Source organism: Artemia sp. Qi Xiang Cuo, chromosome 9 (genome assembly GCF_049724085.1).
Source record: "Artemia sp. Qi Xiang Cuo chromosome 9, ASM4972408v1, whole genome shotgun sequence".
NCBI lineage: Eukaryota > Metazoa > Arthropoda > Branchiopoda > Anostraca > Artemiidae > Artemia > Artemia sp. Qi Xiang Cuo.
Window position 1 is genome coordinate 19,555,994 of NC_142802.1, and position 27,326 is coordinate 19,583,319.

General features: G+C 35.9%; 1 protein-coding gene across 1 annotated transcript in view; it reads left to right on the forward strand.

The window, feature by feature from the left end:
- The window catches only part of LOC148948412 (3'-5' RNA helicase YTHDC2-like), an 84,993-nt gene that overhangs the window by 32,443 nt on the left and 25,224 nt on the right, over positions 1-27,326 (forward strand). The window contains exons 6-12 of the mRNA XM_089093919.1: positions 5,131-5,315; positions 9,541-9,676; positions 12,624-12,703; positions 16,307-16,422; positions 20,327-20,454; positions 23,254-23,434; positions 25,944-26,224. Of these exons, the coding sequence (XP_088950045.1) occupies positions 5,131-5,315; positions 9,541-9,676; positions 12,624-12,703; positions 16,307-16,422; positions 20,327-20,454; positions 23,254-23,434; positions 25,944-26,224 (1,107 nt within the window). The remainder of the gene's footprint in view (positions 1-5,130; positions 5,316-9,540; positions 9,677-12,623; positions 12,704-16,306; positions 16,423-20,326; positions 20,455-23,253; positions 23,435-25,943; positions 26,225-27,326) is intronic.

Sequence of the window (27,326 nt, forward strand, 5' to 3'; positions counted from 1 at the left end):
TTTTTAAATTAACTTCTGTTCATTTTTTATTGGCATAGACTTTTTCATAGAAAAAAATATTTCATATAATTTGTTGGGTTTTTTTTCTGTTAGACTCCATAGTTTATACTTTGAAGATTATTTGACTTTATTTTTGCTCATTTTTAGTTTAATGAGGCTCTTTACTTTTCTTTAAAAAACTTGTTCTGTGTATTTTCCATTAACAAATGCTATCTGTAAGTAATTGAATAAAAAAACAACAAGTTTTCCGACTGAAAGCAAGGAGCAACCTCGAACCTTAAAAGGAACAGAAATTATTACGTATATGAAAGGGTTTGCCTCCTCCTCAAGACCTGTTTCTTTACGCTAAAGTTTTTTTTTATAGAATTTTAGAACAAAGCTTATTGTTCTAATTAAACGGTCATTGTGTTTCAGGAATCGTTCTTAAAGAATTTGGACAAAAAGTCAAAACTTTAGCTTAAAGAGCAAGGTCTTTTGGAAGGGGCAACTCCTTTCATGTACGTAATAGTTTCTGTTCGTGTTAAGTTTTGATGCTGCTCCTTACTTCCAGTTGAAAAAACTTGTTTTGTTTTTATATAATTTCTGATCTTTTTGAAATAATACCGGAAAATCCGGCTCTCTCTCCATGAAAAGTTCCGGTACTTGTGTGCTGTACGCCACCCACTCAAGTTTACGGTGTGTAAAACCCGAGAGCGAACCGGTTTCTTTTTTAGTTTCTTCGCTACTGTAGAAACAAATTTGGACCGTATATTTGCACATTAGGGGAGGTACATTTATTCTGCATATTAAGTAAGAATTGTTTTCTGACTTCAAACTGTCCAAATACTTTACCCTCCCCCTTATTTGCAAATATATATCCCAAATTTATATATTTAGTTATATATTTCCCATCTAATCTGTCATTTGTCTTTGTCTTGTCTCGTGCTAAGCTGAAAGAAACTAACGAAGAACCCGGTTTGTTCTCGAGTTTTGCACAACGTAAACTTGAGTGAGTGGCGTATAATACATAAGTACCAAAATTACTTCTCCATGCATAAAATAAAAAAACAAAACTTAAATAAAATTCTTAAATTTGCAAAGCCTTATTTTTCACGGGGGGGGGGGTATTTTCCGGGAGAGTAATCGCCGGAGGGATAAACGCCTAGAATCGAAGTCAATATAGCTTTGCACGTTACTCCTCCATCCAAATAATTCAGAGCTCTATTTTTTGCCCCTTCCCATGTATGTCTGATAAACTGTAAATACTTCCTTATAATCTCTTCATACCCTGTTTAGTGACAATTTTTGTTTCGGCCTGAGATGGATGGCCAAAAAGCACAGTTAGAACTACCAAATAGCCAATACTAAGCTTTCTATAATATAATAACCAACAAGTAATTTTTGCGCACCTTGTGGCTATGTTTCAGGATTTCTGGCACTCTTATAAAGTATTTGTTTTTGTCTTCATCCCTTCAAATAAACAATAAATTTAGTTGTACATTCTTCAGGCCTGGCAATCTTCATGTATGTAAAAAATATACATTTTTTATATACCTGGCAAATTTCAACTATACAAGAATTATAGATTCTTTGGGCCTGACAAATTTCAAGCATGAAAGAATTATACATTTCTTAGGTTAGGCATATTTCATGTAGGCTTTACTTACTTCTTTGGAGAAACAACAGCAAGTATGTATCTAAGAAATAAACCAAAACTCAAATTATCTGCTCTCCGTCTTTTTTTTTTTTTTCTCTTTTTTTTAATAACATAAATTATATATTCAAAAAATGAAAAGTTCAACTGGACTTATGAAAATAAGAAGTGTCGCATTCGAGAAGTGTCTCTTCTATATTTGGTAATCTTATAAGGTTGCATCCTAACTCAAGTATATGTTTATTACGGCATCAATTAAGAAAGCAATTCTTCATTTTTATATCTATTTCAATTTAGAAAGAAATTTTTTCCAGAATTCTTTTTAGAAGCCTTAACAAAGAATGATTAGATCCGCAGAACGGTCCAATGGACCCACCACCCCCAGGATATTACAAAATTGGCTCGCAGAAAGGCACTTTGTCGACCCCATCTCCAGAAAACGTCCCATGATATTAACTTTTTGTGATACATGAGTTTTTAATGTTCTATCATATAATTTCTGTCCTAGGTCCTTCAAATTACCTTAAATTTAAAAATTCTAATAATAATATTATTAAAAAAATTACGAGCTATTTCCACTGCCAATAGTAAAAACTCATTGCAGTACCAAGCCGACTGAAGCCAACATAGTTAAGCGAGCTGTTGATGAAATATTTTTATCATTTTCATTTATTTTCATTCTGCTGTGCATTTAACTTCAGCTGGAGTCTAAAGTCCTAATTCTGATATACTCAAAGCTAGGGATAGGGACTCGGAATATGAATACGTTGAAGCTGGAAGTATTTGCTCGGAATGGTAGATGAATTTTAAAATCAAGTTTAGGTCAAGCTTTATGAAGGTGGGTAGTCCAAATCGGACGACAAATTTTCGAAAGAAAAAAAAATAATTAGGGATTTTGAGTTCATTCCTCAGTGAAGACAAATTTTTCGTCGTGTGGTAGCGCAATGGGTTTGACCTTAGGTTGGTAATACTGGACTCGGAGATAAAACATTAATGTTTTATGCGAGGACTTTAGTAGTCAAGAAGCATCGTTACTCCGATCACATTACATTAAAGAAAAAAATAAAGCAAATTTGTAGAAAAAAAAAGTCAATTTCTGAAAATTAAAGAGCGGGAGTTTAGCCTACGATTGTTCTGGTATTAGTGTATAGTCAGCCTACTCAAAAGGAAACGCTATAAAATTGTGAAAGCAGCTTTAAAAAATCCTAAAATATTTCCTTACATCATTCCCAAAAGCGCTTTACTTTACTCTATTAAGCGGCATCAATGTAGCATTGTGTATGTCAACTGCCGTATAGAATAAATGTTTTATTATTATTTTTTTCGTTTCCCAGAGGCACATCGCACGGAAAGAATTATCGACGAAACTTAACAGCGCGCTCATTTGTATTGACCCTAAGGGTCCTAGCGCCCTTTTTAGTATTAAAAAAGTACTGGAGGGCCACTAGCGCCCCTCCCCCGCCCCGCATTCCTCCAAAAACATCCAATCAAAATTTTGAGATAGCCATTTTGTTCAGCGTAGTTGATTTCCAGACAGAAAATATATTTTTGAGGAGGATACCCCCCCCCACAACCCTCAGGGCAAGGGTTTTAAGTTTTGCCCTGGGGGCATATTAGGTTTTTATAGAAGGCGTTGTCATAAAAACTTCAAAACAGGATCATTCGATTGTAAATTAAAGATCTAGTGCCCTTTTTAATACTCGAAAGTGATTGGAGTTTAACTAGCCCCCCGGCCCCCCCCCAACACCCATCATTTCCCCAAACACATCCAATCAAAATTTTCAGATAGCCATTTTGTTCAGCGTAGTTGATTTCCAGATAGAAAATATATTTTTGAGGAGGACACTCCCCCTGAACCTTTAGGGCAAGGGTTTTAAGTTATGCCCTGGGGGCATATAAGGTTTTTGTAGAAGCCTTTGTCGTAGAAACTTCATAACAGGCTCATTTGATTGGAAATTCAGAGGGTTAGTGCCCTTTTTAATAGTCAAAAGTTATTGGAGGGCAACTAGCCCCCCCCCCCCTCCCTACGCCCATCATTCCCCTAAACACATCCAATCAAAATTTTGAGACAGCCATTTTTGTTCAGCGTAGTTGATTTCCAGATTGAAAATATATTTTTGAGGAGGACACTACCCCACAACCCTCAGGGCAAGGGTTTTAAGTTATGCCCTGGGGGCATTTAAGGTTTTTATAAAAGGTGTTGTCGTAGAAACTTCAAAACAGGCTCATTCGATTGGAAATTAAAGGGCTAGTGCCCTTTTTAATGGTCGAAAGTGATTGGAGGGCAGCTAGCCCCCCCCCCACGCCCCTCGTTTCCCTAAACACATCCAATCAAAATTTTGAGATAGCCATTTTGTTCAGCCTAGCTGGTTTCCAGATAGAAAATATGTTTTTGAGGAGGACACTCCCCCATAACCTTCAGGGCAAGGGTTTTAAGATATGCCCTGGGGGCATATAAGGTTTTTATAGAAGGCGTTTTCGTAGAAACTTCGAAAAAGGTTCATTCGATTGAAAATTCAAAGGGATAGTGCCCTTTTAATAGTCAAAAGTGATTGGAGGGCAACTAGCCCCCCCCCCTACGCCCACCATTTCCCCAAACACATCAAATCAAGCTTTGAGAAGCCATTTTGTTCAGTGTAGTTTCTTTCCAGATAGAAAATATTTTTTAAGGAGGACACTCCCCCACAACCTTCAGGGCGAGAGTTTTAAGTTATGCCGTGGGGGCATATAAGGTTTTTATAGAAGGCGTTGTCGTAAAAAATACAAATAAGGCTTATACAATCGGAAATTAACAGGGCTCGTGCCCTTTTAAATAGTCAAAAGTGATTGGAGGGCAGCTAGCCCCCCCCCCACGCCCCACATTACCCCAAACACATTCTTCTGCAGTGAAACGATACCCAAACTCTTGTTTGTAGTTATTTTTATTCGATTCAAACTTGATTTAAATATTCAATTTTAAGTTTCACTCGTTTTAATATTCATTTATTCATTTAAACTAATATCTATTGTATGTTTTGTTCGCATTGATTGTTTATTTAATTTCTGTTCGTTTTAAGTTTCATTTATACTTTAATAGCAAAATATTTGTTTTCGTTTTAAACTAGATTTTCATATTCAATCTAAGCATTACTTGCTTTAAGACATATTTATTCATTTATATTATTACGTGTGGTATGTTTTTTGCTATGATTGTTTATTTAATTTCTGTTCGTTTTGGGTTTCATTTATTCTTTGATAGTAATTTCTGGTCGTTTTGAATTTTAACAGGTATTTGTATTTGCTGAGGTTAAGTTTAAAATGGCCTTTACTTTTCTTTGAAAAACTTCTTTTTCGGAAAGTTTTTTTAATTAATCATTCATGCTTTACTAGCAGCATTAAATTCGAAAGTATCTTTTAACAAATGTAGAATCTTGTTTTATACTTCATTGCGAAATTTTTTTTTCAACTTATTTTTGTTTTTATTGATTGAATTTCATAAATTATTTGTATTCTTGCAGGGTGCTTGCCTGTAAAGAGAAGGAGGAATCCCAAAATGCATCTAATCTAGAACCCTGGGTATTAGTTGCTGTTGACACATACATCAAAGAAGCTTTCTCGGACCTGAAAAAATCAGCTCTCTCCGAATTGCTTGAGTTAATCCTCTATCATAAAGTGCCTGTGGATATGACCCATTCAGAACATGGTAAGTAACTAGCTAAGAAAAAGGAGAGATCCGAATCGAGCTTAGTTTTGGAAAAACACTTTTGGCCCAGCGATTTCCCATTTATAAATCTATTCTTCAATGGAATATAATACCCTCCAGTGTCGAGCTATCCACAAATTTTCGCACGCTGTACAACAATGTTACTAAACTTTGGTATTAAAATTCTCTAAATTTTTGATCAATTTGCTTTAATTAACCCGTGTTTTCTCTTTCTTTTTTCTTATTTTTTCTTTTTTTCTCTTTTCTTTTTTTCTCTCTTCTTCATTTTCAAGTTTTTGTTGTTATGGTCCTCAACAAGTTCGCTTCAAGGATATTTAATTATTATTGGTGTTATGTGTTATTTTTATTCGAATAAATTGAATTGAATTGAGAAGAATTAAAATATTTTACTTGGAATAGTTGTTTTCACGCCATCTATAAAAAGCCAGATTTAAGCTGCTAAATATGTAGCAGAAAATAAACATTGGAAACTGCTTTTTCTTTAAGATTAAAAAATGCTACTTTTTAAGAGTAAAAAATAAACCAAATTATATTATCTTGAGAATATTACAAACGTTTTTTTAAAATAATGAATAAATAAAATAGACCAGCTAAAATAGATTGTTTGATAAAATAGCTAAAATAGTTTGTTTGATAAAATAGCTAAAATAGTCTGAGAATGAAGGGAGACTATGGGTTAAACTCTTCCCCCTCTCCTGTTTCCATATGTATCTAAAGAACCCTTTGCTGAAAGTAATAATATTAGGGTGTATGAGCGCTTTTGGAAAATTCAAGTATTTAGTAAACATTTTAGGATAAAGTAAAAACATAGAAATGAGGAACGCTTCACAGGTTGTGTCTATATATGTGAGATGTAGATGGTTGTTAAGGCTTTTAAGCTTTAACTAGTGGATTCCGCCTGTCCGGAAACAAAACATAAACATATTCACTGCAAAACAAGTTCCGACCCAAAAATAGGGTTTGACCTATTTTAATATAACCCATTAACTTTTCATAGGACCTAGAAATAGGTTCTATTCCAATTCCTACAAATATTCCCTATAATGAGAGAAAGCCTGAGATGGCTAGGGCATGTTCTGTGGATGAAGAATGACAGATTGCCAAAGATTGTTCTTTTTGGCCGACGGTCCAGGGCTAAATGGAAATAGTCCATTCAGAGTTGGAAATGGGAACTTCTTGGGAGGGTGTAAAGAGGGAGCGTTTGAATAGATTGAGATGGAGGTGGAGTGTGCCTGGCCGTGTTGGCCTCGGGCGGCTTGGTGCTGCGGTGAGTTGTTGGTAGTAGTAGTAGAAATAGGACCAAATGCAGTTTTAATTCAATGGTTTTGGCAATCTATTTTCTGAGTTACGCAATTGTTTTTGGCTTGTCGAGCAATTTATTTACTTGGTGGAATTTAAATTTTATTGGGCAACTTGGTGATTTTTACCATACAACAGCAATGTTCTTAGAAATTATTGTTTGGATTGCTTTTCTAAACAAAAACGACAGCCCTGAAAGAGACAGGCATTGAACCAAAAAAATGGTTTACGCAAAAATTCTGCGCGAATATAACAACAATTAAAATTGGTCATCGATACAATTCACGAGTACAGTCTTTTGCTTCAATTGTTTTTGACAAATATGCAATTTGCCATTGGAAAGAAGGTAGAAAATCAGGTTCAGTCATCTCCATAAACTGCCGGTGGCTTGCCTCTTTAATCGCCCTCTAACAGTAAATTTGTAGCCCTTTCTGATGAGTTAGCATCAAGGAATAGGGCTGAATTTTTTCTTTCCAAGAACTTAAGTACATGATTCAAACGGACGTGTGAGCTTAAATATTACATATTTGGAAATTTATTGAAAAATTCCAGATATTTTTGGCGCTTTCACACTATGCCCTCAAACTTCTCGCACTAGCATAACTTAAGACTATACGTTACGTTATGGGATCTTACGAAGCAAATTTTGTCCATAACATAGGTAATGCTGGGTAAACTCGAGCTCTACATAGAATTCTGTGTTGCCTGTAATAAGAATTCTATGGTGATGTAACACTGCTTTCCTGAATTTAGCCCCATTTTGGTAAGCTAGTTTTATGGAATTTCCAAGATTTTCATGTTCGCATTGAACTCAGAAAAGTTGAAGAATTTCATCATCATCAATTACCAGCTTTTCTAGCCAAACGTTTTGCTGAAAGTATTTTTACTTCTTTTGGCAAAAATTGGACTGACCTACTACTTCATTTTCCTAGAAAGCCTTTCTGGTCGTCTTTTCATCACCAGCCATCCTGCCGCTATAACCATGATATTACCATCAAAGCTGAAGATGAAAATTCCAGGTATTGATGGTGCTTTCACACTATGTCCAGACCTTTCACATCAGCATAACTTAAGAGTTTACGTCACGCTCTATCTTCATTCCACATTTTTAATTTTTAAATAGTTGACTGATGACAATTCTGATGATTTTAGGCGATAAACTTTATGGTTTGTGGATGTTTACGCTAGCCTAAAATAAAAGGACTTATTTAAGTATGATAGTTTATGCTTAAGTGTAAGTAACTTAACTACTTAGCACAGGAAATTACGCATGTTGCTTGAAAGCCACTTAATGATGCTTAACTGGTTAGTTAAAGGATATTGTACCATTTGTGTGTTTTTCTCAAGGGTTTTTGCAATACTATGTATGTTATGTCTGAAAGACGGATGAAACAAAGAAGAAGAAAATAATGAATGAAAAATAAAATCAAATAGGTAAGAAAAACGAGGGTTGTGTCAGGTAGTGGCAAAATACGAAACAAAAATTAGCAAATACTTCGACAAGGAATAAATGAAAAAAAGATTCATCAACTGGATTCTGCAAATATTCTTCGCTTAGCAATGGATTTGGCTTTTCTGGATATGGCTTTGTATGGATTATTTTGATGGACTTTGTTTTAAGGAACACAGGAAAGGCAATGGGAGACCACGGAATCAAATGGGGAGGAAAAAGTCTCCTGGACTTGGATTATGCTGATGATTTAAGCATCCTAGATGAAAGTGTGAGCGAAATGAATGATGTTTTAGAGGTTTTGCGAGTTCAGGGTGCTAGAATTGGTTTGAAAATTAATGTTGGGAAGACTAAGCCGCTAAGGCTAGGAATAAGTGAAGATGAAAAGGTGACGTTGGGTAATGAAAAGCTTGATCAGGTGGGCAGCTTCACTTACCTTGGTAGTATTATTAGTAAAGATGGTGGGAGCAGTGAAGATGTTAAATATAGAATTGCCAAGGCTCATGGTGTTTTTTTACAGTTAAAAAAAAGTCTGGAAGAATAGGAAGATAAGTCTGCAAACCAAGATTAGAATATTAGAAGCTACAGTGATGACAGTGGTCAAAAATGGCTCTGAAGCATGGGCGCTCCTAAAAGCGGATGAAGATTTGTTAGATGTTTTCCAGAGAAATTGCTCAAGGATTTTTCTGGGTACCCGGCTGACTGACCGTATGTCAAATAGTAGACTGTACGAGAAATATGGTTCGATACCACTCTCTAGGGATATAATGAAAGAACGGTTGAGGTGGCTAGGGCACGTTTTCCGGATGAAGGATGACAGATTGCTGAAGATTGTTCTTTTTGGCCAACCGTCTAGGGCTAAACAGAAAGCAGGTTGTCCCCGTCTGGGGTGGGAGGACGTCATAAAGAAAGATTGAAAGGAAATGGGAACTTCGTGGGCGGGTGTAAAAAGGGAGGCTTTGAAAAGATTGGGGTGGAGGAAGAGTGTGCGTAGCTGTGCTGGTGTCAGGCGGCTTGGTGCTGCGGTGAGTTGTTAGTAGTAGTAGTAGTATTTTCAGAACTCTGTCGACTAAAGAGATTATTACCTCTTTTTACAGAAGGGGGGTGGTTTGACGAGAAATGATAACGGTCATTATGGGTAGGCTTTCTTTATATAGAAAGCCTACCCATTTGTTGTTTGTTTTTATTTCTTCGAAGCACTGAAGTCGACTTCGCGGAGGTCCTTGTCGAAATAGTTACTTATTTTCGTTTCGTGTTTTGCCACTGGGTGACACAACCCTCGTTTTTCTTACCTACTTGATTCTATTTTTCATTTATTATTTTCTTCTTCTTTGTTTCATGCGTCATGTATAGCCAGTGAGTTCCTAGAAGGTATTTATGTATGAAAGGTGTCAGGTTACTCTCCCTAACATCTTATAATATTTTCTTTGATGATTTCAATCTTTCTTTTTTCAGAGATAACTAACTTAGCAGCTGCCTATAGACAAACAAATATTCCTGCCATAAAAATGCTTTTGGACATGGGAGCCAGTGTTGACAAACTGTATTTTGTCAAGCCTCAAATCCGAGAAGTCCTGCAAAATCTAAGAGGGTAGGTTTGTACCGGACCTTTAATTTTTTGTCATACCTTACTATGTTAATCACGCCTTAAAAAGATTTAACGTGACAGAAAGTTTATGGGAACTATTATATTAAAAGAAATATATGGGATTACAAACATTGCCTTTCATTAATAGCTTCTGAGACAAAACCTGGCTACATGATGAGTGAAAAACGAAAAGAAAAATATGAAGAAATAAAAGGGTAAACGACATTGAGGATAATTTCCAGTTAGTGAATTCTCATTTACTTAGTGAAAATTATCCTCCTTTTCTTTGTCCGTTTTTTTATAGTTTTGTTGTTTTTTGTTTCGGGGGGGGGGGGGGGCATTCATTAATTTTCGCGTCAAGAATGCTTCATTGCTTTTGATGCTCTATTAGTGTTGATAAATACGTGGCTAGAATTTCCAGCCATAAGTTATTTCTAACTGTGTAAAAATTTTGAACATATTTAGGAAAAAAGACATTATGCTTGGATTTCGCAAATGTGAAATATGCAATTACATAATAATTGTCACAATCTTTGCCAAACTGTATCTTGTGAACGGTGAAGTGTCTATTTCGATTAAAGTTGAACCTTTTGAACTTCCATCTCAATTGTCTTCGGAAATGAAATGTTCTTGTTTCTTTTAAAAGTACCACTGAAATCGAAAAAAGAAAAAAAGTTCCATTGTCCTATTGATCCAATTGACTTAAACACATTGTCCCATTTTCTGGTTGCCCTAATGATTTTAAAGAAGTCCCCTTGGTTTTGATATAATTAACTATCATTTCCGAAAGAAAAATAAATGTGTTATATTTAAAAATAAAAGTGTGGTTTCATATTTTTTTGGAAGGTAAAGGAACTAATCGACCCTCAGAAGTCTGCTAAAATAGATGAAATACCTTGTAACAGGGCGGTTGATAAAGCGACACTTGCAAATGTAGGGCTGTATCTCAATGCTCTCTGCTGTGAGGAGGTTGTTTGATGATTGTAGAGACATTGTTGCATAAAAAAAGGTAAAGAATATGGCATTGGATTTTACAGTCCCTATCGGCTGTGCTGATCTTCGTCTCATAGCCCTTCAGCCAGAAAGTGTAATGCGGGGCTGGGGGCAAGCCATCCTTGCTTTCACACACCCTTCCTATTCACCTTCTCCAGATTTCTCAAGGTACCCATTTTTATAGGTTGGTCAACCCTGGCTGAGCTGTCAGAATCACGCCATAGACCTCGTTCAAACCAATTACCCAGCGACACCAGGACTCGAACCTCTATCCTCACGGACAAAGGGTCAAATTACTACATAGCTTGTCGTGTTGTTTTTTTTTTCTTGCCTTTCAGTCTGGACAAGAGTGTTTTTTTTTTTTTTTTTTTTTTAAACCTAAAAAAATTTTGTTTTTTCTTATTCTAGGGAAATATTCCTTTGATCTTTTTATGTTGGTTCTTGAAAAAATCTGGTGGCAAACGTTTTTGGGAAACAGAAAGATGTAGAAGAAGAAAACTAATTAGTAGTATTTGTGGCACCCTGGTGGCGAACACTCATGTTATTTTACACAAAAAATTTTCTGCAAATTTGGTTCATTTGTACCGTACTTCATTATAATTTTAAATTGTGTTTTGGCAATGACTTTCAGCTACTTCAATTCTCTTTTTTTTTAATTTCTTGTTTTATATAAAAGCAGTTGCATTTTGCTTCCACTTTTGGGGGGAAAATATTATAGGCGTCCGGCACCGAAACCGCGCTGTTGTTCCGGCATTGTTCCTGCAAATATTTAGAATTTATATAATCCATAAAAAATGTTCAAGGATGATTCCAGGTTTTTGAACTTCTGATTATAAATGCGTACCGCGAGGGAATTAATAAGTTTTGGAGATTTTGAGAGTTCAAAGGGCGAGATTAGGACAAGAATCAATGTCAAAAAGATGTTTTAATCAGGAATAAATGGGGATGTAGAGTGGTTGTTAGGTGGGGAGAAAATTGACAGAATGAATAGCTCCATTTACCTAGATGGCATTAATAGCAAGATGGTGTAACAACGAAGATTTAATACGACTTACGACTAATTATAATATTAGAAGCCAAGGTAATGACAATGGTCATCAGTAGCTGTGAAATTTGGGCACTTCGAATAGTTCGACTTCTCTGTCTGGGGCTTCAATGAATGAAAACTTTAGCATGGTTTGGTGACGTTTTACGAATGAAAACTCAGACTGTCACAAATTATACCTTCGAAATAAATTCTTAAATACGCATCTAGTAATAGTTGTATCAACTTCCATCTTGCTTTACACATCTTACGTCTTTATTAATTCTACTTGTATCTTGTATCCACTTTAGAAGATCTTTATTTTGGTAGCTCGTGAGTTAGCCGTTTATTAAACTACTCTAGGAAATCTTTACTAATTCAGACGATTCAAACCATCGCTCGGTTTTCTTCGTAAAATATCTTCTAATTGCTCCCCCCTCCCCCATATGGACTCATAATTCTTACCCTGTAAGAAATAACATATGCGGATACCACTATTTCTGCAGGAAAACAAGTACCTGTTTACAAAAGCCGGTCAATGTTAAGTCTTTATTCATACAATACAAGTACAAATAGTTAAAACAAAATACAACTCTTCCCAACGGAGAGCAGAGGTCAATGTGATTGTTGAAGCTATGACACCTTTGTTTTCCAATACTGACCCAGTTGATCTTTTTTCCAACTTCTTTTAAGTAGTTTTATTTTGTTTTCTATTTATTTGTCTTAAATGGTGTTTTTTATTACATTTTACGGTTGTTTTTATGTTTTTTTTTTTCAACGAAAAACGACGGGTTTTTAAATAAATAGTAACTATTTCTTATAATAGTATACAAATAAATAAATTAATGTAAACTATATAAATAATTAAAATATTTGTCATAATTACAAATAATTAGTATAATGATAGTAAATAAACAGTAATTATTTCTTTAGTTCTGGTGGTGATGATGGCGTCAAATTCAATTGTGACCTTGTTCTGAAGTCTATTGAACTCGCGGTAAAGAAAGCTGAAAGTAAGTAGTCAAATATTTTCTCCTTTTGTAGTTTGTAGCCTTGCTCTTTGAATACACTGGGTAACAGCCAAAAAATCGTCAGGGATTTCTCAACTGATTTAGAATAAATTTGGTGTTCCGAGTCCGAATATCACATTCCTTTTGCTGTATCAGGTCAACTTTTTGAGATGCAGCCATAGGCCAACCTGACGAGCTATACATATGCTATTAGCAGGGGTTTTGAGTTAAATCATATTTTTTCTTGGAGAATATGTCGAATTACAACATTAACTTATTTCTCTAAAGTAGCTGCATACGTGTATGCGTAATAGAAAGGCTATCTAATTAACCCTTAGCCAATCAAATTTATCCTAAATCTCATTGCCTTACATTAACCTGCGTTTTTCTACTTCTTTCCCTTGATTGATATAGCTTTTGCGCAACGGTCATGTAGGAATGATCTTGAAGTTTTCTTCTACATCTGCGGAGATTACACGTTGTCAGTAGACAGGAGGAATATCACAGGATTTGTAAAGTGTGCCTACGAGGCTTACTTTGAAGTCGATCTGTGTGACCAGGATAAGTCCTCTACCAGCGTTCACAGAGCTTCTCGAGAGCGACGACGAGGCCACCAGTGAAAACGAGGGAGGATTTACAGAAGAGGAGTATAAAGCACAAAATGGTCCGCAGCCCTTTTCACAGTGTGAGCTTAATGATCTGGTTCGGGATCTGAGCTTGCCGAAGACTTCCTCCGAGCTGTTGGCCTCCAGACTCAAAGAGAAAATTCTACTTGGTGAGGACGCGCGTATCACGTTCTTTTGTAGAAGGTATGAGGACTACATGGCCTACTTCTGCCAGGAGGAAGACCTCGTGTACTGCCAACATGTCGCCGGTCTTCTTGGTTAACTCAGCGCTCCTTAATACGATCCGAGTGATTGGTGACTCTTCATTGACAGCAGCAAGCGCTCTTTGAAGTGTGTGCTCCTCCAAAACGGGAGCCAGTTCGCCTTAATCCCTCTTGTGCACTCCATAACTCTCAAAGAGAAATATGAAGCAGTGAAGTACGTGCTTGAAAAAATCCAATATGAGCAGCATCAATGGACCATCCGCGTCGACGTCAAGATGGTGAATTTTCTACTGGGTCAGCAGTCCGGGTTCACGAAGTACCCATGCTTTATATGTATGTGTGACAGTCGAGACAGAGCCCAGCACTATTTAAGGATAAGGAAAGAGCGGCCGCCGCGAGAGCAGTAAGTGCCTGGGGCGAGAAACATCATAAACAAACCTCTTGTTGACCGGGAGAAGATATTGATCCCATCGCTTCACATGAAGCTTGGATTAATGAAATAGTTAACGCACGCTGTGGACAAGGATGGGAGGTGCTTCAATTACCTGTGCCGAGCCTTTCCTTTACTGACTATTGGGAAGGCCGGTATTATCGATGGCCCGCAGATACGGCAACTCATAAAGGACACAGAGTTCCAAAACTCCATGAACACGCTAGAGTGTGCCAGGTGGAAATCGTTTGTATAGATGATGAACAACTTCCTGGAGAACATGAAGGCAGCAAACCAAGCCATACTCGTCAACCGCATGAAAAAGGCATTCCAAAAACTCGGGTTTTTGATGAGTATAAAGATTCACTTCCTGCTGTCACACATAGCGAAGTTTCCTGAAAACCTTGGGGTGATGAGCGATGAGCAGGGAGAAAGATTCCATTGGGACATGTGCCAAATTAAGGAGAGGTACCAGGGAAGGTGGGACGCAGTGACGATGGTGGACTACTGCTTGTCGCTGAAGAGAGGCAACCCAGCAGCTGCTTAAATACGGGAATCGAAGAAACGCTGATTTATGCCGTGAACTCTAAAACTTCGTGTCACGTAACGCTCATTCTTTTACTAATATTATGAATTATGCTTATCAAATTTGATCAAGTAAATAAAAACTGAATTTGGATACGTTGACGGTTATTTCTTGAGATAAACGGAAAAGGTCTTCAGGGGTTTCTCAGCTGATGATCCGCAGTAATTTTTTTTTTTTTACGCAAAATAGATTTTTTATTATTTCTGTAGCAAAAATCCTGACCTGATGGAGCAAAACCAAGATTATTTTCGGACTCATACTATCAAAATTAGTCATATTCAGCTGGAAAACCCTGGACGATTTAAAAAAATATATATTTTTTTGTTACCCAAAATTAGAGTGGTTAGAACTAGGCCAATTTGGCAGATGATCGTCATAAATTAGGCTAGTATAACCCAAAAAGACCTAGCAACTTAAAAACATTGGCTATCCCTAAAAAAACATTTGCTAGCTTAGTTCATATTGACAGACAGGATTTTCCACGTCGTAATAGATCTTTTGGATGTCTTGTATGTGTAGTATTGCTAAACGAATGCTATATTTAATAGCTGTTAACCAATTATTGGGAGGGGGTTTTGAGATTACTGTATATTTTTTTGGGGAAGGGATGTCTGAAGCCTTGAAAAGTCCATTTTTAGGTCAATTTTCAAGTGAGGAAGAATCACCATTTGAAGTTGATTCAGGAATGGTAAGTATCCGATTAACGTTAACGGTAGAAGGTTATTGCGAAAGCTAAATTTATGGAAATTTCGAAAAATAACCTAAGCCCAAGGGCGTATCCAGGATTTCTGTTCGGAGGAGCTATTTTTCGGTGAAAGCGAGGGGGGGGCGATACAAAGAAAACTTTAAGAAACCTATCACAAATTTGTTTATATGCATTTTTGTTACGTTTCTACGAGTTGGACAATTTTTGTTTTTGCTGCGCGGGTTCGAACCCCGTATTCTCCCCCCGTCCTGGATATGGCCTTGTCTGAACTTCTCGAAAATGGTCTCGGAATGAAATAAAAATTGCAACATAGGGATTGCCATGGCCAAAAACACCATGTAGGGGAAATAAAGTTTCCTGTCTTGAGCAGCAAGGAAAATTACTTTTTTGCGGGGGAAGCAGTTATGTGTCTCCTTTTTTTCTGTTTGTCGCCACTAGTGGGGCACTGAAACATCATCGTAGTTGCAGCGATAACTGCAACCTAATAAAAGACGTTTACCACTAAGATCGACACTGATTAAAAGAATATGCACTTTTTTCTTTTTTTGTCAGAAAGGGAACCCCAATAACCTGCCTTCTTAGAATCGAACTGGTTCTCCTGTGTGGGTGGGAAAATTTTTAGCCTTATTGGCTAAAAAGAACGAAAAGTTTTTGAGTCGGAAGATATTTGCAAGGAGTCCCTTCGTATCTGTAAGAATAACTAGGAATAAAAAAGGTTATCATGTGAGCTATAATTTGAATGCTAAGGTATAGAAGCCTTCAATCAGAAACGAAACGACGTTAGTTATCTCTTGTTTTCAAGAGTTACAAGTGTAAATAACTACGGACACCTGTAGAAACTATTTCGTGATAATATTATTTATGATCTAGAATATATAATATATAAATGCCCTGTTTATAATTCTTTTTTTTTTCTTTTTACAAATAACATTTTTGTCAGTTAATTTCTTTTCAAAGATAAGATTTTAGTACTGCTACTATTGATTATGAAAGTGGAAGCAGTCCTGAGGTCAGAGAGTGACTCAAAATTTTCCTGAATATCTTTCTTTTTTAAGATAATATTTTGGTCCTGCTTCCCTCATTTATTGAAGTCGAATTGGTCAAATTTAAGCTGCAGAATCAGAAATTTGCTCAAGATTTTCATGTCTATGGTATTCATACTCACGCACAGGTAAGAATTTTGTTTTTGTCCTTGGTCGTGTCCTACTCTCATCGGGTGACTATTTAATGGGGGGGGGGGGGTGGATGGAGCAGCTTTCCTGTCAATTTTTTATTACTATATTTTTTCGATATTAAAAATATGTTTTCCATGTTTTTACTGCCTTAATTTTTTTTTTGCGGGGGTGGGGGGGGTTAGCTCAAACATTGATTCCTTTCAAAGACAGTGGGAAAATTAAAAGAGATGTCGCTCTTACAGAGAAAAGTCAGGAATGCTGCCATTAAAACTTTCAATTTCAATAGTGTCTTTATTTTCTGAATCCACTTTAGGATTATTACGCTGCATTTCGGCGCTAGTGTTCCAGATTTCTTTTTTTCTTTTTTTTTTCTTTTTTTTTTATTGAACTGGGCTATGCTACTCTTGAAGCTGGTAGTTTTAAAACCTAATTGTAGTAATATACAGTAGGGAATCCATAGCATATCGAACATGACTGTGCGATATTTGAGGCTAGTCTTCTTTTAACCTTATTAAACATGTGCAGTAGTGAAACCACTGGGCCCTTACCTGGCTTGAGTACATTTTGATTTCATGCAGTTTTACTTTTATTAATACGAACCTGAAGAAGGCCAAAGGACTGAATCCCTCCTTCCTTTGACTAGGGTGCAGTTTTTATCTTATGTTAATAGGACCCTGTAGGAGAATTGTTTTCAACGGAAAATAAGCAGAAAAAAGTCAGGAAAATTTCAGCAAGCCTAAACCGAGCCTCTTTTGGAATTTCAAGATATATATCTTGTGAAGCAAATCCGATAGGAGAAATTGGATTGGGTCATCAATAGAGCTTACATGTTTTAAGAAGATTGGCACATCCAAGGTTAGCAAATACTTCGTATGATGCCACCTGAATTACCGGAGCTGTTCTTAGTCGGTTACATATTAGTAACCGCAAATAATTCGTATGGTGCAATCTGAATTACCGGAGCTGTTCTTAGTCGGTTATATAGTAGTGCCCTCGGAGTCATAAATTCTGTTCGCTAAGTTTGGATAGATGCTTTTTGCATTGACCAAGGCTGATTGCCCTTAGTTCCCTCAAATATCTGCTCCTGGTTCTGGTCTCGTATTCCAATCTGAAATCCTTATTTATGCTGAGGAGAACACCCAACAGGGTCTTGTTTCTTCTCTCTTACTTTTCAACAACAAAGATTTTGATACACAGTTAGCCAGTCCACCTTCTTTCATCTTGCTTGTCTCAGCCTCTCCCTCTCTATTCATTTATTTTTATTTATTCGTTTGTTATTTGTTCTGTTTTTAATGACATGTTGACCTGAGGTGGTACTATCCAGTGTCTAAGTCATATCTTCTTCTCACTGTAACGAGACTATGCAAGATTTGGTCTTGGATTGAACCCTGGAAAATATGATATCATATAATTCTATTGAAAGCAAGAGGAATTTCCAAGGATATTTCTCTTGGAAATGGAAGGATCAAGCCAGTTGATCACAAGACTTATCTCTGTCTTTCAAATGGATCCTTGTTAAGACGTACTTGACAGTTCTTGTAGGTTGCAGTGAACATTGGGCGTCCTCTTTGTTACAAGCCATCTTTTGTTACAAATGATCTGTGTTTCTACTGCTGTCGTGGTCCAGTCTCCTTTCGAAGCCTTTAATTGTGGTAGCTTTATATTATTACTTGCATTCTGTTTTGGAAGTTGTTTGCAGTTTGATTAATCAAACTTGTCTCTGTTTTTGCAAAATACCTTCTACGTTTCCTGCATGAACCCGCAACTAATTTTGGGAGAAAGTATAATATCGCTGATCCCGTTACTTCTGTAGAAAAATCCGTGTCTGTTTACAATTCCCATTAATTTAATTTGAACAACCCATGGTCTGAATTTCTTACCCAGTATTTTGTTTTATTGCTCTTTCCTTTTTTTTTCTTTTTTGAATTAGGAGCTGTTTTAATTGATGTTCTGTTTTATTTGTATTTACTATAAGCAGACCGTCCTCGGTTGGGGTGGGAGGAGGTCGTAATGAAAGATTTAATGGAAGTTGTAACTTTCTTGGGGGGTGTAAAGAGGGAGGCTTTGAATAGATTGGGATGTAGGAGGAGCGTGCGTAGCTGTGTTGGCCTCAGGTGGCTTGGTGCTGTGGTGAGTTGTTAGTAGTAGTAGTACAAGAGTTAATTCTATTCCCGTTCACTATCGTATTAGTGCCTGTCCAGTCCATTAATAGTAGCATTATTGGACGATTAGTGGTACGTTGTGCGTTCTTTTTCAGATAACATAAAACTTTATTATTCCAACGAAAAACAAGAAATATATAAGGTAAAGAAAACACTCAACATCAAGCATCAAATCCTCCCCCCCCCCCCTTTGAAAGGCTCAGTGGCCAGGAATGTAGGGAGAAAGAAAATAAACGAAAGATGAAAAAGGAGACAAAAGGAGAAAAGGGCAGGCGCACACACTAAAAAGGAAAATACTAATCAGCCGCCCACCACTGACTACTTGCCGAAAAACAAGCCGGACTAAAGTACATTGCCCAATAAACAAACCAACTCAGAATTCCAGCTTGGACTAGAGACATCAACCGCCCATGGGCGTTAAAGAAACAAAAGAAAAGAAATTAAAAAAAAGTCAAATTAAGACAAAATATCAACAGATCAAAAATGTTACAATTCTTTTGAAGGCACCAAAAAACTGGAACTTTCTAGTCAACTCAGGTAAAGTATTCCTGGCAGATTGGTAAGCAGTCAGGGATTTGGAATATGGTCTGACTGATGGATCGAATGGAATTCCAATATTATAATTACGAAGATAAAATGTAGAATTGTCAAAGACGAGAGACTTCAGTAACCATGTATTTGAAGATAAACTAAAGACACTTGAAACAATATAAAGTGAATTCAAATCAAGTACGGCTCATTAATAGAACTATTTGTTTCAAGAAAAAGTTCCTTTCTTTGTCGTATATTCTAGAGAGTGGTGTCAGAACGGAAGAAAAGGTTGACATCCGTATAGTGGGGCAATAAGGGACGCAAGACCAAATTTAACTGTGAAACAAGATTTTTAGAGGTGACCCAGCGAAAATGTGTTTCAGCTTTGAAGGAATTCCAAAATTCCTCGATATCTTCATTTTAGTTTGACTAATATAAAGGAAATATTCTCATCAATAAGAATACCCAGGAACTGAACAAAATAATCACAAGTTCTGCTGAGAGAACCCTTTGAAAGATGAATTTCCGAAAGTTGGGGGAAAGTCTGAAAAAATTCGCCAGAAAATCAGGAAGCTCAACTTAGATACATTCAATGACAGGCAGTTAGTATCGAACCACAGAATTACTCTCTCGAGCAAAACACTATTTGATTGACTAGGTTGCCCGAGGGGCAACCCAGTAAAGAACGAATCCTGGCCCATAGTAACACAAAACTTGAAAATGCGCTTCGAAGAAAACTTTTAAGTGAGGAATAATTGCCTGGACGTGAGGATTCAATGCAATTTTAAGTGAGGAAATTGACCTAGGAATGATAGCTATGATTTTGATCAATCTAAATGATAAAACTTGTTGCGAAAACAAACGTTTAACAAATACAAGGAGTTTCGAAAAATAGCCTAAAACGTTACAAAATTGGTTTCAGATCGTAATAAAAACTGACCATTGGAATTTCTATAGTCGAAAATCTGATTAAGAAGAATTACAGTCCCCCATCTTCAGTAACAAGGAAAATCGTTTTTTCGCATGGGAATACTATCATACATCATGATTATTATCCTTAGTATTCTAACATCCTGGTAAAGGATTGTCGAAAGGGAGGGGTGGAGGGAGCGCTGTACCGTCAAAAAACTTTAAAATTTCAAAATGAAGAAGAGACAAAGATACGTTCGAATATACATTTAGTTTAACATACTGTTTTCTATTTCAGTTCAAGAATCTGAAAGACTTTTACAGCGTGGAATTGAGTCATCTAGTTATTATTTTAGCCACGGATCTCTCAGAATCACTTCTTCATAACCTGGTGATCGATGTTCTTATTGATTCTGGTCTCCAAGCTCTGTTAATTTTTTTCAGGGGTGTGGAGTTGGTCATAAGCTACAACCGACTCTGACTCCAGACATTTTCAATATACCGAGTTTGACTCCATCCAGCAAAAAATTACTGAAACTCCGGCTCACGATTCCGACTCCACAGCCCTGTTTTAGGCTTCATTTAACTAGATTTTATCAGTTGTAACCAACTCCACCTCTGACTCCAGACATTTTGATATACCGACTCCGACTCAATAGCCCTGTTTTGAAGCGTCATATAATTATTTTATATGTCATTGATCCCAGACATTTTCAATATAATTACTCCAACTCTGACTCCATTCAACAAAAATGTACTAAAACTCCAACTCCACAGCCCTGGTATTTTTAATAATTGTTTTGCCCTCCAGGGCCCCAGGTTCTGGCGGCAGTAGTTATATTTTGGCTGCAGAATTTTATATCACACGAAGAAGAAAAATGTCTTCATGCGGGTGAATATTTGTTTCATCTTATTTGTTCTTGTAGTGAGGCATACAGGCCGCCAGGAATGTTTTACCTCAAGATTCGTATCTGGTTCTGATCAAATTTAATCCGTTTTTTCTCCACTGGCCACATAATTAAAAATGTTCCAATGAGTGAGGTTTTTGTTTATGAACTGGTTTGTAATCTAACTAGTTTCGACTGTTCGCTTTGGCATATCCAAATTTTTCATGTTTTTTCAAAACCTAATGGTAAAGCAGCTATGCGTATTTCTTAATAAAAACTTGTATTCGTTTATTTAAATAGCTATCGTAGCACTCCAAAATGAACGCTAAATTATGTTACTTTTACAATTGCAAAGAAAACAGAACAAAAAAACTGTGTTAAGGTCAGAAATAGTATATATTACTCAAAGCTGTATCCAGGGGGGTCAGAGTTTGACCCCCATCCATTTTATTCTGGCTTGTAAAAATGTAACAAAAGTGCATATAAACTATGTTTGATGTATTTTTAAAGTTTTTATTGTAACCTTCCCCCCTCCCCGAATCCAAGAACCCCAAAACCACCACCCCCCCACCCCGCGCGAAGATAAATCCTGGATACGCTCTTGGCGTTACTATACTTGGATTATAAGACTGATCTTTTGCAGTATCTTATATTGCTTCACTGAAGTATTCATTTTCACCCATGGTGAATTTTCATTGTTCGTTCTTCCGCTGTTTTTTGTTTCGCTTGTTTCGAGTACTTTTTCTTCCATGCCATCAACAAAGATTTTTCAAGGTATCTGATACGGACGAAATTAGTTCTTATCTCTCTATTACCCCCATTGATTGCTAGATGCTGGATGGTTCAGAGTTGTCAGATGGGGCGCATTTGCGCCATTTGGGTACTTTTTTCGGGTGCTTGCGCATAGAATTTTTCAAACCGGCGCATTTTTTTTTGGGGGGGGGGTATAATCGTTCACTCGGTACATTTTCATTAGAAAAATTGCGCTTTCAGCGCATTATAACTTTTATGGCGGCGCAATTTTAAACCAGACATCTGGTAACAGTGCGATGTTTGTTTAGCTTGATTGGGTATTGCAATGCCTTTTCTGTATTATCAACAACATATTTATATGATAAATCTACACTTTTGACAAGCGAAAACCATCAAGCGAATCACTAAGTAAATTCTGGGTAGTAAAATTAGCTTGGAAGTAAAATTCGTTGACAAAAGGGGATTTTTTTGTCGGGGGATGCAATAGGGCAGTATTTGTTGAAATCTGTATAGAGCTGATATAAAAAAAGGCCCAATCCTATGAAATTTAAGTGGATCTTTCGCTTAAAAGAACCCTAAGTATTAAAGAGGTTTGAAATATCAAAGGCGTTATTGTTTCTCTAAACTGAACAATACCAATATTAGATTTCTTGTTTGTTTGTTTTTTTTTAACTAGAGGAGGTACTTAGGATAATACAAGTAGACTCTTCATCTTTTTATCTATTGATAAAAAAAAACTTTTTCCACAAAATAATGTTTCCAAAAAAGTTAAAGAACTCAATTAAACCAAAAATGAACAAAAATAGAATCAAATAATCTACCTAGCATGCAACTACCACAAATCAATATCAATAAATAAATGAAACCCAAAACAAACAGAAAATAAAATAAATAACCGAGTCCAACTCAAAACGAGCAAAAATTAATATGGGTTCTAAACCCTACTCATGTTCTGGCTTTCTAAAAGCCAGAATACAATTTTTATTTTACAGAAAAAAATCAAATGAATTTACTGAAATAAAATGTGCATTGTCAGTTTAATGTGCATATGCTGATATTTATTCCTTAAAATTTTAATTAATTTTTGATTTCTTAAAGTTGTAAAAGTGAAAATATTTAAAAGGATTTTTTCAGTAAAGTAGAAATTATACCCTGGCTTTTAGAAAGCATAGGGCTAACCTGAATCCAGGAATGCCCTGTTAAAAGGGCCAAACGGTGGCGAGGGAAAGCATGACCGTTCTAGCTTCGGCCGAGATGTAGATATAGAAAATTATTAAGGTTTTTATTGTTTTTTTTTTTGTTGTTTTTTTTAATTTTTGTTGTTGTCAAAGCAGAAAACGTAAATAGGGTAGGCTGTAGGTGATGAGCTCAGGGGTGCAGCTAAGGGGAAAGGATCCTCCCCCCCCCAAATTTCTAAGGTGTCTTAATTTAGTTTATGTGTCCACATTTCTTGGCACATTCTTTATGTTCCCTCCCCAAACTCAAAACTCTAGTTTCACCCAAGGATGTACTATCCAGTGTGTTGACTTCAGTCGGGTTAACACTGCGACGAGTTTGCAGTAGTAATAGTCAACGTTTGGTTATTTCAGAGAGGAACTGGTTCGAAACCGTCTTGTCTGCGGTGGATCAGTAAACAAGAGGCTCATGAACGTGCTAACTACGCTTGTCTTTTTGTTTCTGGCTGTTGCTACAGACTTTATGAAAAGTGGGACTTGAAAAATTTTCCTGATGCTGTTGAACCAGAAATTACCTCAACAGGAGTAACTGTAAGTTTCTTTTTGTGTTTTCTGTAGTTTTTTCCCCTGTTATTTAGAGACTAAATAACAGGGTTTTTCTCCTGTATTTTCTGTGTGTTATTTGTGGATAAGCTAAGTATATTTCAATTTTGACAGAATGTTTTGAGCTCAATTGTTCATATTTTATTATAAGTCTAAAGGTTTTTAAGCTGGATTTTTTTTTTTTTTTTTTTTTTTTTTTTTTTTTTTTTTTTTTTTTTTTTTAGGTAGCCAACTTTTAAACCCTGTTCTAAAAAAAAATTCTTTGGATTTGTTTACAATGCCTTTACACACCTCGGACTGCTGAATTTATACTCAAAAAGAGCAATTTGATAGTTCGTTTCAAGTATCTCAGAGTTTATGACATAACATAAAATGTATTTCTGTAAACTTTTTCTATATTTAAATTTTTGATAAGTAAAATATATACAAATTCATATATAATAAATATTAAAATACATTGTTATAAGTTTTCAAGAAAAATTAACAAGAAAAGTAAAAAAGAAAATACTAAATGATCTTTTCTTTTTTTGATCAGTCCTTTTTCTGTAAAAAAAAAGTGCAAGTCCATTGAACCAGAGACTACTCTATGGAAGTCTATATGAGTTTTTTCCCCTTTTATATTTATGTGCCTTTCTCTTAATTAATTGTAAATAAAATAGGAATATCAGATTTTGTAGGCACAAGCTGCGTTTTTTTTTTTTTTTCGTTTTTTTGGCACTTGGACTATTAAAAAAAGACGAAGAATAAGTAAGCCATCCTTTCTAATCTGTTGTTAAATGCAATAATGAAATTTCTTCTAATTTTTTTCTGGGGGGGGGGGTGAAGGTGAGACAAGTTTTTTTAAATCCGTAAATATAGTGAACTTTAGGATGAATGAAAGAAGATATGGGGAAAAGCTTAGATCTCTGGAAAAAAAATTGGGAAGAGAGACCGGACCAAAGGCATGCACTGCTTACGTGGCGGAGGTGTGGTATCACTTCTTGGTTACTTTAAATACCAAGAATATCAATTCATTTCTTTAGATGCCCGAAATATTTATGTTTCTCTTTTGTGCAGCCTCTGAATATTTCTCAAGGGGAAAACTAGCTTTCTTATTCTGCCCTTTTGAAGACAGCGAAGGATGTTATCTAAAGACCTGAAGTTTAAAAAAAATGAAGCGATATCGATTTTTATACCTATCTGTAATCAGAGCTGTTTTTTTTTATTTTTGATATGATTGTTTTTTTCTTTTTTTAAAACCCAAATGTCATTGGAAAAACGGTATTACGGCCGCTGCTTTACCTATTAAATGCGGATATAAGAGACCCTCCCCCCTTTGAAATCTGTTTATATAATGCCGGGAAAAAATCTAAAAGCAATGGTCAAAAAGTTAATATTTTCATTTTTTTTACTCTCTTCCCGGAGAAAAATGCTCCCCCCTAAGGGTTAGACCTCTATGCACGTATGACTACTGCTTGCATACCTCGATCATTTTGACCGGGGATGACTTTCTAGGTTCATCCGATCCAGCTTTTTCGACTTATGCAGCTTTGTGTGTGAATGCAACAGAACAATTTTTTTTTTCTTTTTATGTCCTGTGTTGGTGCAGTGGGTTTGATCTCAGCTTGTTAATACGGGACCTAGAGTTCTAACCTGGCCGTAGCAACATACTGCAAGGCCGATGCAAGGACATTAGTAGTCAAGAAGCGTCGTTAATCCGATACAATATAATACTTTTTTCATTAGCTAAGGAAGGATAAATTACAGGAAATTATATTTTTTTATTATTTTGCGCTTTTTCTCGTTATATCTAATAACTTTATATCTAATTGACTTTTGTTGTGAACTAAATTCAGAAAGCAACAGTAGAAAAGAGATAAACGAAACTGAATTTTTGTTTTTGTAATAACTTAATAATTTCCGAGTAGCCAAAAATGCGTGTTTTGTTTGTTTGTTTTTTTTTTTTTGGTTTTTTACCTTTTCCTCAGACAAACTTCAGTTTCACCACTTTTTTGAGTTTGCCCTTCCCAAGCTTTTCTAGATGAAATGGAAAATTTCCTGGACCATTCAAAAATTAAAAACTTCCCTATATGCTGCAATTTTGTAAATTTTTCAGCCTGCATATTAGCATCCCATATTAGCCATATTCAGCCTCCTGAGAAAAAAAAAATTGTGATTTTTTATTTATCCTCTTAAATTATCTTTTTTTATTATTGTCCTACATTAAACTTAAGGTAAGAAGAACCCATTTGGCCGAAAAGGTAGAGTAGTTATGTAGACCTTTACCTGGAACTCAAGTTTAAATTATTTAAATAAGCTTGTTTTGAATTTTTTAGTCCTTCTGGGTAAAGCTAAGCTGTTGATGGGGCTACTATTTTTTAATTTGCCTGTTAAACGCCCAAGTTTGTTTTCTCGTCAGTTCCCATTGCCCTTTTGATGTTCATAGCAATGTTCTTTGATTTTTGTAATAGGGTAATTTTTTGCGGTTTAAAAATTTAAGCAAGCATTTTTCTTTAAGGATATGATGTTATATTCTCGTCTTTTTCATTTTCCACAATCAGATGATTGTGTTGACATCTTGACAATGTTGCCACATAACCCAGGAACCATTGAAATTCTCAAAGCCAATACCATGCTGCACACTATTAACCTGCTAGATATGCACAATGATTTAACAGTTTTTGGTTATTTGGTAACTGAACTGGATCTACCAATTAATGCAGCCAGAATGCTTCTATTTGGAGTTATTCTTAAGTGTATTGATCCAGTGTTGACAATTGCTTCATGCTTGGACTTCAAGTAAGTTGATAACAATTTTGAGCCTAATCTTTTCCTTTGTATAACAATTATGATATTTGAAAACCTTAGGCTCTATTAATTCAATGGCGCTATAAGTTTTTTCGCAAAGATTTAATTCATAGGCTTGTCTCCTAAAATGTGCAATTTCAATCGATTGATCCAAATTGTTCTCTCCTAGTTCCCCTTATTTCTCCTCTTCCTTGCTTCTCAAAATGCTTATAAATTTCTGTTTTCTATTCCAAAATGCCTTGTGTCCTCTTCTCTCGCAAAGAGAAATACTTGGGCATAATTGAAGAACATATAAATAGCGTAGAATAGTATCTATCCCTTATTCTAGGGCTATAATGAGAGTTTAATAGAATAGTTCCTAAATAATGTAAAATAGTATGTATTCTTCTTTCTAGGGCTATCATGAGAGTATAATAGAATAGTACTTACATAGTGTAGAATAGTATATATCCTACTTTCTAGGGCTCTGATGAGAGTTTAATAGAATAGTACTTACGTAGTGTATAATAGAAAAGCACTTACATTGTGTAGAATAGTATATATCCCGCTTTCAAGGGCTATAATGAGAGCATAATTGAACAGTACCTAAATAGTGAGAATAGTATATATCCCACTTTCTAGGGCTATAATGAGAGTATAATAGAATAGTACTTACATAGTGTAGAATAGTATATATCCCGCTTTCAAGGGCTATAATGAGAGCATAATTGAACAGTACCTAAATAGTGAGAATAGTGTATATCCCACTTTCTAGGTTGGGTGGGAAGAAGTCCCAAGAGAGGATTTAAGGGAAATGGGAACTTCGTGGGAGGGTGTACAGAGGGAGGCTTTGAATAGATTGGGACGGAGAGTAAGTGTATGCAGCTGTGTTGGCCTCAGTTGGTTTGGTGCTCAGCAGTAGTAGTAGTAGTAGTATTATCTTAATTCCTGAAACTCTCCTTGCACAAACCAGTGCTCCTTAATAGTATTAAAAAAAAAAGGAAGTAGATTTTTCGTTTTTCTATTTCTCCTCAAAAATTCTGTTGTTTTACGTAACATTTTTTTATGTTGCTGCAGCTGATTTGACTGAGAGACAGGTATTTATAGGGAGCGT